This window comes from Hyperolius riggenbachi, chromosome 10 (genome assembly GCF_040937935.1).
Source record: "Hyperolius riggenbachi isolate aHypRig1 chromosome 10, aHypRig1.pri, whole genome shotgun sequence".
Classification (NCBI taxonomy): domain Eukaryota; kingdom Metazoa; phylum Chordata; class Amphibia; order Anura; family Hyperoliidae; genus Hyperolius; species Hyperolius riggenbachi.
In genome coordinates, this window is record NC_090655.1 from 42,014,822 (window position 1) to 42,028,716 (window position 13,895).

General features: G+C 41.4%; 1 protein-coding gene across 5 annotated transcripts in view; it reads left to right on the forward strand.

Annotated features, from left to right (window-relative positions):
* Positions 1-13,895, forward strand: part of CFAP46 (cilia and flagella associated protein 46) — a 287,892-nt gene that overhangs the window by 146,953 nt on the left and 127,044 nt on the right. For all 5 annotated transcript variants that reach the window (XM_068256846.1, XM_068256850.1, XM_068256848.1 and 2 more), the window contains exons 27-30: positions 8,052-8,211; positions 9,669-9,852; positions 11,429-11,582; positions 13,310-13,569. In XM_068256846.1, the coding sequence (XP_068112947.1) occupies positions 8,052-8,211; positions 9,669-9,852; positions 11,429-11,582; positions 13,310-13,569 (758 nt within the window). The remainder of the gene's footprint in view (positions 1-8,051; positions 8,212-9,668; positions 9,853-11,428; positions 11,583-13,309; positions 13,570-13,895) is intronic.

Sequence of the window (13,895 nt, forward strand, 5' to 3'; positions counted from 1 at the left end):
GTACTCCAAAACTAAAATTTCAGTAACTACTCTTAAAGGATAAATTAGCTGAAAAAAAATGCTGATTTACTTGCCTGGGGCATCCTCCAGCCCTTAGAAGTCTGTGTGTCCCTCGTTGCAGTTCATGGACGGCCCTTCTGCCCATGCGCAAGCGTACATGTAATCCTCCTGGTCGTGCTCCCATGGCTGGGAGCATTCTGCGTAGAGGAAGTAGTACTGCTCATGTGCAGAAGCAGTGGCCACTACGGAGGGGACCCCAAAAGAGTGGCAGATGCCGGAACTGCGTGGAGGGACACAGACCCTCTCCCCACGGCTAACCTTAATCGTCCTCACTGCCACGAAACCCCCCCACCATCCAATGCCTAACCTTAACCTTTCCACCCCACAGCTAACCTTAACCATACTTACCGCCAGTAAAATAAAATAAAAAAACAGAGAAATACCGTTGACATAGTAACAGGAAAGGTTATTTTTCTACACACATAGGCTTCAATTCATCAAAGGGTGTTCGATAACAAAACCCCAGTCCTTAAAATACCGCATTCAGTATTTTACACTTCACTGTGCTAATTCATCAATATTTTCCCATGTGTGGTAGAGGTTCGTTAAGTTACCGAACTACTAGGCTTCAATTCATCAAAGGCTGTTCGATAACAGCAGAGTGGTGCAGAGCAGCTTGGAATGTCCCTGTGTTGTTACAAGCTAATTACAATAGAAGGCATCCAGACATCCCTTTAGATTTAAACGTGTTATAGTTACTGTTATTTATACTGCCTCTGCTGCTCTGAATCTGTCCATCAGTCTTTCTTAACATTTGACTTATTTGCCACAACGTAGATGAACTTCCTGGAGACATTACAAATGCCATGCTTGGTGATTTCACCACCAGCATCTTTGCATTATCAAACAGGGCCTGAAAGGGTTACACCACCGAAGGGAATCTGGGGATATATTTTGACCCGTTCTCTCTGCTCACTGCCTGGGGGGTCTGAAAGCTTGTGTGGAGAAGCCTGTGTGACCTATCAGTGGCACTTGCAGGAGAACAGGGGCTGTTTCTATTGGCTGCCTGCTCCTGCTAATCATGAAAACATTCACACAGAAGGCTTTCGAAGCCTGTAATGACAGGGGAGAGCTTGAGATAAACACCGAATGTGTTAGCGAATGTGGGAACCTTGATGAATTAGCACAAGTCGGTAATTTATCTCATTGCTCTGTCATTTCAGCTTCTCATTCGGTAACAGATTTGATGAATTAACATTTTCTAAAGTGCTCCGTTAAGTCAGCTGTTTTCAGCATTACCGAATGCGGTAATGCTTGATGAATTGAAGCCATGGTAATTAATAAAAAATAGCAATATGTTATAACCGCTGTAATGAGTTAGAGTCTCCCCTTCACCCCCCAGGGGTAACTTTCTCTTATTATGCCATTGGTCTTTACAGCAGAGCATTCTATAGTAAGGGTTTATATCACTCGCTAATCTGTCAGTTTAAAGTCACCATCTAAGTCACGGCTTCCACCTCTGCTTCATTATTACGTTCCTATCTTTGCAAATGACAGGCCCAGCACTGCTTCACACTTGAATTTTAGCTTGCTGTAGAGGGCTGAAGGTGTGTGATATTTACACAAATCACTCGCTCAGCTATTCTCCAGACATGGCTTTTATTACGTTACCCTTTAGAAAATGAGCTGATGGAAATATAGTATGTCAGCTAGCGTGCGAATTCGGAAATCAACACCTAACGGATGTTTTATAGGCCGCTAACATTTTTCCTCCCAGCCATGGGTCCATCTGGTCCTGCTTAAAGGGCCATTATCACCAAAAAGTATAAAATACATGTAAACCCATACAAATAATAATTGTGTTTCTTCCAGAGTAAAATGAGCCATAAAATAAATTTCTACTATATTGTTGTCACTTACAGTAGTAGTAAAAATACGTACCTATAACATAGTCGCTGGGAGATTTTGGCACAGGGGAAAGCCGATACACTGCTTACCCTGCTCCTGCGTTCATTACTATTCCTCCACCAGGCCGCCATAAATACTGGTGGAAAGACGTAATTTGGCTTCCAGTTATTGCTAGTGTTATTGTAGTGGTTTGTGCTCCGTCTTCTGACGGTGCCCAAATCAGTCACTGACCACTGCTATTGCTGTAATTCCTTTTACGGTCTACGGTGGCGTAGGCTGCGCCCAAATCTCCTGCGCTGTTATGACAGCACTCAGTAAAAATCGGACAGAACGGACAGATTTTGGACTACTCCATTTCCTCATGGGGTATTCTACGGGTTTTCATTATTTTCAAAAACAATTGGTGAATAATGGTTGCTCCGTCCAACTGCCAGAAACGTGTGCAGCGAATAGAGTTGCTGGCCAGCATCTGTGTATAAAGGCCATGCTGAGAATTCCCATGAAGAGATGGACTAGTCCAAAACCTGTCGGTTCTATCTGATTTCTTATACTTACTGTAAGTGCCAGCAACATAGGAGCAAAGTAAGTTATGGCTTTTTTACTCTAGAAGAAACATACTTCTTATTTGTATGTTTTTACATGTATTTTACATCTTACAATTTTTGCAATAGCGATCCTTTATATTTTTAGTAGACTTATAGATAAATGTGCTTAAAATGGTACTCTGGACAATAGTACAATTTTCCTGCTACTTCTGGCTTTGCTTGTCTGCTGCAATGTTTATATTACAAAACATAAGGCAGGAGCAGCCATGCTTCATACTTACAGATGTCATTAGCGGCTCAACAGAGATAGGCTAAGGACTTTCCAGGTTGAATTTTACCCTGTAGAAGTGACGGGAACAGCTTCAAAGCAAATGATTCAAGGAAAGATTAACACACACTGCAACTTGTTTACTATCAATATAAATACAGTGTCACAGTTTATACAGCACATACTTGGGACATGACTAGATCTAATAAAAGGGGGTAAACTAAATAGTGCAAGTATTGTACAGTGTACTGCATGATTAAGGAGTTTGTTTTCATTACCATATTTGAAACACACTTAAAGGGAACCCAAGGGGAGAGTGATATGGAGGCTGACATATTTTTTTTTCTTTTTAAACAATGCAAGTGGCCTGGCTGCCCCCCTCTATCATGTGTCTCTAATACTTTTAGCCATAGACCCTGAACAAGCATGCAGATCAGGATTAGCCACATGATTGTTTAAGGGTTGTGGCCCGGACACTACTGCAGCTAGAATATCAGCAACACTGACAGGTAACTAGTATTGTTTGAAAGGAGCTAAATATGGAAGCTTCCGTATCCATTTCACCTCAGGTTCACTTTAAGCATAATTAAATTAAAATGCAGTTATAAGCCCCTGCAAAGTCCTCCAGTCCTAACCATCCTCTGCTAAATTTCCCTTTAAAACGTTTTAGAAATAAAACTTGTGGCTATTTTAAAGTGTTAGTGTGGTTGGAATGTCTTGAAGTAGAATAACTGTAAATCACTTGAAGGAAATGCAGCCATGTTTATTTTTACAGCATCTTCTATAGGAGAATACAAGAGATAACATATTAACTACGGAGATGACGCTTTAGTTCTGTTAAATAACTATAATTTTGTACTTTTACAGATATATATATATATATATATATATATATATATATATATATATATATATATATATATACAGTGGTGTGACAAACTATTTGCCCCCTTCCTGATTTCTTATTCTTTTGCATGTTTGTCACACTTAAATGTCTCTGCTCATCAAAAACCATTAACTATTAGTCAAAGATAACATAATTGAACACAAAATGCAGTTTTAAATGATGGTTTTTATTATTTAGTGAGAAAAAAAACTCCAAATCTACATGGCCCTGTGTGAAAAAGTGATTGCCCCCCTTGTTAAAAAATAACTTAACTGTGGTTTATCACACCTGAGTTCAATTTCTGTAGTCACCCCCAGGCCTGATTACTGTCACACCTGTTTCAATCAAGAAATCACTTAAATAGGAGCTATCTGACAGAAGAGAAGTAGACCAAAAGCACCTCAAAAGCTAGACATCATGCCAAGATCCAAAGAAATTCAGGAACAAATGAGAACAAAAGTAATTGAGATCTATCAGTCTGGTAAAGGTTATAAAGCCATTTCTAAAGCTTTGGGACTCCAGCGAACCACAGTGAGAGCCATTATCCACAAATGGCAAAAACATGGAACAGTAATGAACCTTCCCAGGAGTGGCCGGCCGACCAAAATTAACCCAAGAGCGCAGAGAAACCTCATCCGAGAGGCCACAAAAGACCCCAGGACAACATCTAAAAAACTGCAGGCCTCATTTGCCTCAATTAAGGTCAGTGTTCATGAACTCCACCATAAGAAAGAGACTGGGCAAAAACGGCCTGCATGGCAGATATCCAAGGCGCAAACCACTTTTAAGCAAAAAGAACATTAAGGCTCATCTCAATTTTGCTAAAAAACATCTCAATGACTGCCAAGACTTTGGGGAAAATACCATGTGGACCGACGAGACAAAAGATGAACTTTTTGGAAGGTGCGTGTCCCGTTACATCTGGCGTAGAAGTAACACAGCATTTCAACAAAAGAACATCATACCAACAGTAAAATATGGTGGTGGTAGTGTGATGGTCTGGGGTTGTTTTGCTGCTTAAGGACTTGGAAGGCTTGCTGTGATAGATGGAACCATGAATTCTACTGTCTACCAAAAAATCCTGAAGGAGGATGTCCGGCCATCTGTTTGTCAACTCAAGCTGAAGCGATCTTGGATGCTGCAGCAGGACAATGAACAAAAACACACCAGCAAATCCACCTCTGAATGGCTGAAGAAAAACAAAATGAAGACTTTGGAGTGGCCTAGTCAGTCCTGACCTGAATCCTATTGAGATGTTGTGGCATGACCTTAAAAAGGCGGTTCATGCTAGAAACCCCTCAAATAAAGCTGAATTACAACAATTCTGCAAAGATGAGTCGGCCAAAATTCCTCCAGAGCGCTGTAAAAGACTCGTTGCAAGTTATTGCAAACGCTTGATTGCAGTTATTGCTGCTAAGGGTGGCCCAACCAGTTATCACACAGGGCCATGTAGGTTTGGAGGTTTTTTTTCTCACTAAATGATAAAAACCATCATTTAAAACTGCATGTTGTGTTCAATTATGTTATCTTTGACTAATAGTTAACGGTTTTTGATGAGCAGAAACATTTAAGTGTGTCAAACATGCAAAAGAATAAGAAATCAGGAAGGGGGGAATCGCTTTTCACACCACTGTATATATATATATATATATATATATACATACATACATACATACATACATACATACATACATACATATGTATGTATATATATGTATATATGTGTATATATATATATGTATGTATGTATGTGCATACACACACACACACACAGTGTATAATTGCAGATTTTTAGCGGGTCGAAATTTTAAACTCTTTTTAAACACAAAAGAATACCTGGTGTTTGTTCGAGAGAGGCTGTTTATCATTGATTATACGGTAGGAGGAGATACAGTAAAAGCTAATTGATAGCACACCTGAATTAGTGAGGAATATGGAGGCTGACATGGATCGTCGATCCATCTTTGGCGATGTGACAAAGGAGCATTTCCCAATCCATCTTCTGCAGTCACGTGAATAAACAGATGTAAACGAGACTTTAAACTATTGCGGTAATTAGCGAGGGAGTCTATGGGGATCGGAGCTATCGTCCGCAGTGGATATCGGCATGACCGTAGCAATCTCCGCACGTCGCTAAACATTGTGTAACTAATTTTAGTTAAACAATGTTACACAAGATCGTAAAAAAACTATAATTCAATCATTCGTCATGAAAAAGTCCCCGGTCGTGGTAAAAGTCACTGCAGTAATCGTTTCTTTGTATGGACCGTATTACCTTTAGCCATAGACCCTGACCAAGCCTGCAGATTAGATGTTTCTGACTGAATTGTGACTGGATTCGATGTATACCTGTTTCCGGTCTATGATTCAGATACTAGTGCAGCAGAGACCAGCAGGACGCTAGACAGCTGGTATTATTTAATAGGAAATAAAGATGACATCCTCCATGTTGCTCTCACTTCAGGTGTCCTTTAAAGACACTCCCTGGCACCGATTTCATTAAGACTTCTGTTTTCAGCCATATTTTAGAGCCTATTGTAAGCTAAGAAGGAACACCATTAAGAGATGCATTAAAATAACTAATATGACCCAGGAGATACTGTACTTTTATTTCTCTTGTTCTGAAGTCCTAATTTGGTTTTGGAGTTAAGGGTATGTAAAATACTATTATGACTTACTTCTCCAGGAAGTGGCACTAATTCACGTCTGAGCATCCATTTTTGTCAGGATACCTATTTAATTCTCCATTGACTTCTGGCAGGTACTGGCCGTTCTGACCGGATCTGGTAGTTCTCAAAGCTCTGCTAAACTAGCATCTGATTTCCTGCTATGACCTGGATTGCCTTCACCTCGTTTGCTCTTGTTACTGATCTTGGCCTGAATGTCAACTTCACTTTGTCTGCCATCTGCACTAACCCTTGTCTGCTACATTTACTGACGTCATTCTGTTTAAGTTTTTTTTTAATGCCCCCAGCCCTAACCCCTGCTTGTTCAATGGCTCTGAGTTATCTACTAAGTCTCCCAACTGTGGACACAGCTGTTATCCTTGTTTGACAACCTAGCTTTGTCTTCTGACTGCCCTGACTTATGCATGTTCATTGACTTTGCCTTGATTGTTACTAGCCATAACCACTGCTTGTTTAGTGACTCTGAGTAATCTGCCAAATCTATGAACTACAGACCCACCTCCCAACTGTGCACCCACCAGTTCTGTGCATCTCCAGTGGGGTAAACACAGAAGTCGTTAGCTGCTGGCCACTAGCAGCAGAAATTGTCTGCTACTCACTAGAGATAGCAGCCTAAAACCCTTGCTGGGCACTCGGGTGAAGACCATTGGAAGAGCCCATGCCAGTCATTGGTTCCAGGATCAGTTGGTTCAATCTTCATAATTGTAACACATGTTCTAAATATGGTCATCCTCTATTCGATAGCGGTCTGATCCATAAAACAGTTCATTACTCCCCATCAGAAACCAGGCATGGTGACTGTTTTAGCTCCTTGCATCAATAGATCTTGATCTGGCTTACATAAAAAAAGGAGCCTCAAAAAAGGGTGCAGGGGATTGCCGCTAGCAGAAAATCATTACAATTATCAATATTCTACTACTGAACTATGATAGTAGAATATGGGTAATCTTTCCCAATATTTTACGATGACAAAATCTAACCTAATCTCACACTGAACCCTCCCTCTAGCCATGCCTAACACAGAACCCTGTCTATGGACAGTGGAGTTAATACCGCCTATTAAGGCTCAATCCAATCCCTTGGAGAGCGTGAGTTGCCGGTGCACCCCTCCTAGCAGGTTCACCACTCCTGCCACACAACGTGGTATATTATACATACATTGAAGGAGGCACTCCACAGCCTGGAAATAGTGTTCACATTTATTTGCAATGTCAATTAAACTACATGTTTTGGGCTCTGCTGAAGGGCGGAGCCCAAAACCTGTAGTGTAATTAACATTGTAAATAAATGTGAACGCAAGTTCCAGCCTGTGCAGTGCCCCTTTCAATTTATGTATAGTCTAACACAGAACCCTTCCTCTTGCCATGCCTAGCACAGAACCCTACCTCTTGCCATGCCTAACTCAGAACCCTCCCTCTTGCCATGCCTAGCACAACAGAACCCTCCCTCTTGCCATGCCTAGCACAGAACCCTCCCTCTGCAGATGCCTTAGCTTAGCTTTTAACCCCCCCCCCCCACCCACCGGCATTACCTAACCATCCGCCCCACCTCATTGATTAGATGTAACCCTAACACCTTATAAGACTGGTGTGGCATACACAATGTATGTTGCAGTATATAAAGTAGTCATTGTAATTGGTGTCTGTATTGTCTGGTTTACTTGCACAGATGTAGTAGTTATCTAGCGTAGTATTTCTGTGCAGTGTTCACCAAGCTGCAAACCATGCTGTCAACTGTGTAATGTGATTGCATTGCAGACACGTCCAGCCAATCAGAAGGTGCTATTAAGGAGCTGATCTTGAAAACTGGACTATATGAGCTGCTGTTTACCTTATATGCTGATAAAAATGACTGGGATTCAGGCCTCAAAGTGCTAGATGAAGCCATCAACATTTTGCCACGTACTAGACACAGACTGTAAGTACTTCCATGTGTGTTTCTTCAGATGCATTTGTCCCATCAGGTTTAGGAAAGCTAAGCATACTACCGACCTGCAGGTACCATGTGTTTCTGGGAAGTCCCTGTAATAATCCTTACAGTGGTTTCTGTAGGCTTTATTAGCAATGCCCTGACTTCACCAACTGGAACAGCTATCCCATTTTTGCTAGATAGCACAGTGCAAGCTCCAAAAATGCTCTAGGCAGTGTGTTATGATTCAATATGAACCACATTTCTCAGTTTCACTAGGTAAAAGAACAGGCACTGTGGCTACATATGTAGTGTGATCTTTAAAGTTTGTACATAGAAGGTACATTGGTAGGTTACATCTGGCACTGCTCTTCCACTAAAAAAAGCTTTAAGTCAGGCTCAGTATCAAAAACGTGTGGTAAAATCGTTCACATACCCTCCCCTGTGGTGCGGTTGGGGGACCATGTGGGAGTGGCAGCTGCTTAACGACCGTTTCATCTGATTGACGTCTTCAGAGGCTATGCGGCTGACTGGCTTGTTCAGTTTGGAGTGTAAATATTGTAGGGAACTTCCTCTATGTGCAGTCCTAGCGCCTCAGTCGCTCTACTGTACTTCCTGGGATTGGGCAGCACTATGACTCCTCTAACTCCCGGGTAAGTGCACTACGTTTCATTGCTGGTTAACTGGAAGTAAAGATCTTCCAGGTCTAACCTTGCTGTATGTTGAACTTCTCTTTTGGCAATCAATGGTGCCACTAGATGATGCAAAGACAGAAATAGCTTTTTAAATTGAACCTGAGGTGAGAGTGATATGAAGGCTGCCATATTTATTTCCTTTTAAAGCAATACCAGTTGCCTGGCTGCCCTGCTGATCCTCTACCTCTAATACTATTAGCCATAGACCCTGAAAAAGCATGCAGCAGATCAGGTGTTTCTGACAATAATGTGACAAGATTAGCTGCATGCTTGTTTCTGGTGTGATCCAGACACGACTGCAGCCAAATAGATCAGCAGGGCTGCCAGACAACTAGTATTGTTTAAAAGTAAATAAATATGGCAGCTTCCATGTCACTCTCACATTGGGTTCACTTTAATGTAGTATGTAGTTAATGTCAGCCTGCATCTGATCTGTTAAGAAAAGCAGAAAGAATTGTATAGCATTGCAACGCAGGCAGTGGAAAGGGAGCACCGCAACTTGCCTGAAAAAAGCAAAATGCAATTGCCAAATCACATCTACTCCCAGAACCTTTTCTTTAGGTATACCTAATTTAAAATAATAGTCTGCTAAATCCATATAGAAACTGCTTAATCTGTGGCTTTCTGGAATAGATGACAAGTCTTTGGTCAGCAAATTATAATTTCAACATTTTCTGGACATTTTCTTTAAGCCTTTGTTATCACTTCTGAATATAATCAGTTCATGTTAATGGTTTAATTTATCCAGCATTACAACTCTTTTTTTCTCAGTGTTCTTTTCAAGCATCGTGTTCTGGTGAAGGCACGTCTTGGTCAAAACTTTTTCATGGACATCCAAAAGTTCAAGGATGAAAGTGAGGATTATGTGTCCTACATTTGGCACCTCGTCGCCCAGATCTGCAGCAGCACTAGGGAACAGCTGGCCTGCTATCTGAATGCAATTGATGCATTGAAGGTTTGTGGACATTCTTACACAGTTGTCTTATTGACCAATGAGAGAGTGTTTGTAATGTAATGCCTGCTACACACCATGCAATTACCCGTCAGATAGATGGGTCAAATTATTTTTTTCCAACAGGTCCGATCTGATTTCAGTTCAGTTTTCTAATCAATTTTCTATACAAAATTTCAGGAATCAGATTGGACCTGTCAGAAGTAATTGTCCATCAGTGATTACCACAAGTCACAACTGCAGCAATGCACAGCAGCAGGCCATCAGTGATTACCACAAGCCGGGCGGATCGCTCAGAAACAGCCTTATCAGTCCACCGACAGACTTTACACACGCTGTACTGTCTGCTGAAAACACGCCCAGCGGGAGGTGCCGACGGACCCGTCGTTGGCTGCAGTCAGACGTGTGTACGAGCCTTTACAGTATCATGCTAGTGTCAGGCAAAATTGTAATCAGCAGTAGCACATAAAGGGCTTGATTCACAAAAGAGTGCTAACTGTTAGCACGGCCGTTTTCGCGCGAAGTTTCGCATTGCGCGTAATCGCGAATTTTCACGCAAAATGATAACGTTTTTGCGCGCAAACAATAATGTTTTCGCACTCGAGCGCAAATTTCCATGCGAAAACGATATTGATTTTGCGCAAAAAAATCGCTTTTGCGCACAAAAACGTTATCGTTTTGTGCGGAAATTTGCGATTGCGCGCAATGCGAAAATTCGTGCGAAAACGGCCGTGCTAACAGTTAGCACTCTTTAGTGAATCAAGCCCAATGTATGGTTCCCCCACCTTGCAACATCATAATCCTCTACACTGCTATGCAAAACTTCAGGACAGGCTATTGCACAAAGCTCATCCAAGTCAAAGAGACAAAGTACAATGCATACTTCATCCAGATGGCCGTTGTGGTCTACTCAGAAGTCCTTTGGGATCTACCAGTAGATCACAATTTATAATTTATTATTATTATATAGTGCTGTCATCTTCCACGGCACTTTTACAGAGTATATATAGTCTTGTCACTAACTATCGCTCAGAGGAGCTCACTATCTAATCCCTACCATAGTCATTTGTCCATTGTAGTCTAGGGCCAATTTAGGGGAAAGCCAATGAACTTATCTGTATGTTTTTGGGATGTGGAAGGAAACCAGAGTAAACTTACACAAACACTGGGAGAACATACAAACTCCATGCATATAGCGACCTGGCTGGGATTCAAATCAAGAATCCAGCACTGTAAGGCGAGAGGGCTACCCACTACATCACCTCACCATGCTACCCAATCTACCCAATGGGCAATCCTGCAGGACAGCGATCACCTCACTAGCCAATGTTCCATCTGTTTGCATGCACTTCAGTTTCCTCCCATAGCTCCAAAATATTCTGTTAGTTTAACTGGCATCCACTAAAACTGTGATAGAGACCTCAGGCAACTAAAATCGCTGAGGGCCAGTTTGTGAAAGAAATAGTTCCATGTAGTCTATTAAGTGCTGCAGCAAAAGAGTCATCATCATAATTAATGTAATACTCTAATAATATTAAGCACTAGTCAACCATCAATATTCTCTGATGTATCCATAAAGAAACCAGAAAATGAATGGCAGAAAGTGGAGTACCTGTTGGAGCTGGCGGAGTGGTTATACTGCAAACAGTTTCCACTTGGAGATGCTATGAGCCTGCTGGACTGGGCAGTGGATATCCTGCTTCATATGAAGTTCACCAGTCACCATGAAGAAGGTGAGAATCAGTCCTTCATAAATATAGAGGATATTTCAGACATATGTAAATGGTCTTGTGTTAGTAAGGGAAAAAGGTAAAGTATTGTGTATCATGCCATCCATAGGACAACAGAGTCTACTTGAATTTGGAGTCTTGGACAGAAAGCTGGCATGGCTTTGCTAAAATTATTACCCAGCATACAAATGTAAAGGGTAGTTTAATTGAAAAAAAAAAATACACAGTTAAACTTATCTAGAGTTTCTCCTAGCCCCCAGTAATCTTTCTGGTCCCTTGACATCCTTCTGGTTTCATCTGTGTAACTGCTGGGCTCCTATTTAAACTTCTTGGACAGCACACCTATCTTGCTTCAATGGCTGTGCCCTGCCTAGTCCGTGTGGCTAGCACAGACTTGATATAGACCACAAGCAAAAAAATTACCAGCACTTGCCGAATTCTTAAAAAGCAGGTTATTTATTCACAACCGTTCACAACCGGACCAACCGTTCTTTGTCAAGTGATAGCATGCTATCACTTGACAAAGAACGGTTGATCCGTTCGAAATGGCGACAGTCCGTTGTGAGCAGAATTGGGCTGCAATGAAGGCGTAACCTATACCTGAGGAGATTTTCATGCATCTGTATGCAGCTAAGAGCTATCACCAGTACTGAGCTATAGTTACATTCCGGAAGTCCGGATGTCATGGCTATTTTTGTTCACATTTTTTGTGAATAAATAAGCTGCTTTTTAAGAATTCGGCAAATGCTGGTAATTTTTTTGCTTGTGGCTGCTGGGCTCCTACAAAAACGGAGTGCCTCAGCCTGTTGCCAGCTACTGTGCATGCGCACCCCTGGCCATGTGCCTCCTCAGTTGTGCTTCCCGTGGCTGGGAGCATCCAAAGCATGCACAGTTGTATATTTTATGAACTGCATAAGCACAGAAAGCTACTGGCCATGGGTGCGCGATCAAGGAAACACACAGCCTGGGGCCATGCATGCGGCTTTTGGAGAAGCACAGCTGCTGAATGGATCATAGAGACCGGCAGGGGACCAGAAAGACTACAGGGGGGGGGGGGGGGGGGGCTAGAAAAAGCCACAGGTATAGGTATATTAATCTGTTCACATTTGTTTTTTAGATGTCATTTAATATCTGTTATTTTGTCATAAAATGGTTTCCTTTTTTGTACATTTAATTACTAGAGATGGTCAAGATAGTTAAATTTATGGAAAAGCATGTGATCTGTTTCATCAGGGGACTAAACTGTAAGTGTTTGAGTGGCTACTCGGATCTCACTTCTGCTTTCTGTGTAGACCGTCCATTAAAGGACTTAAAAATCCGTGATATGATCAAATTGATCACATGCTTTTCCATTAACTTTCCTCAAAGACAATTTATGTAGAATACATTGGTTATTTCTAGTTAACAGCTGCTTATTTTTGTATACTAAATCATATTGAAAATGTATTTTTTGGAATTTGTGCCCTTTGGAACTTTTTAATTTTATTTTTTTGGCCACTTTAACCACCGTCCAAACATCAAAAAATGTTTAGGTTTTAGTTTATGAAGTATTTGGTTCTTCTCTCCTGGTAACCAGCCAATTCCACGCTTACATATTCCACCCAGCCATTATTGATTGGCAAGGGAGAAGTTATTCCGCTGTTCGGAGAGAAATAGAACTTGCTCTATATAGTCAGACATTTCAGTCATGCGCTTCTTTCATCTTCAGTTTCTTTGGTTATCTTTGTAAGGAGGCAAGAGTCCAAAAGTAAAGGGAAAGCCAAGAAAAAAATCCTCACAGAATAAGGAGGCAGCAAATGAAGAAGATCCAAACTCCCAAGAAGAACATCCTGTAAGCCCTGGTACCTCCCTGGAAGACCTGAAGAACATTAGACAGCTGGAGGCTTTAGCGCGAGCTCATACCTTAATGGCCAACCTTAGCGGTCCAGGTTCACCTGCGCATGAGCAGAACTGCCTGATGGCGTATGCATACATAACACGAATCTGGCAGGTATGCTAATCAATTACGTATTTTAGTCTGCAGAACTTCTGTTTATAGTGATCAGTCTCTTTTTATTGTATAATGAAGTATGATTATTGAAATTCAACTGTAGTAAGAGGAATATGGAGGCTGCCATATTTATTTATTTTTAGACAATGCACATTGCCTGGCTGATCTTCTGCCTCTATTACCTTTAGTCATGGACCCTGAACAAGCATGCAGATCAGATGTTTGATTTAAGTTTAACTGGATTTGCCACATGCTTGTTTCAGGTGTGTGATTCAGACACTTCTGATGCATGAAAGATCAGCAGGATGCCAGACAACTGGTATTGT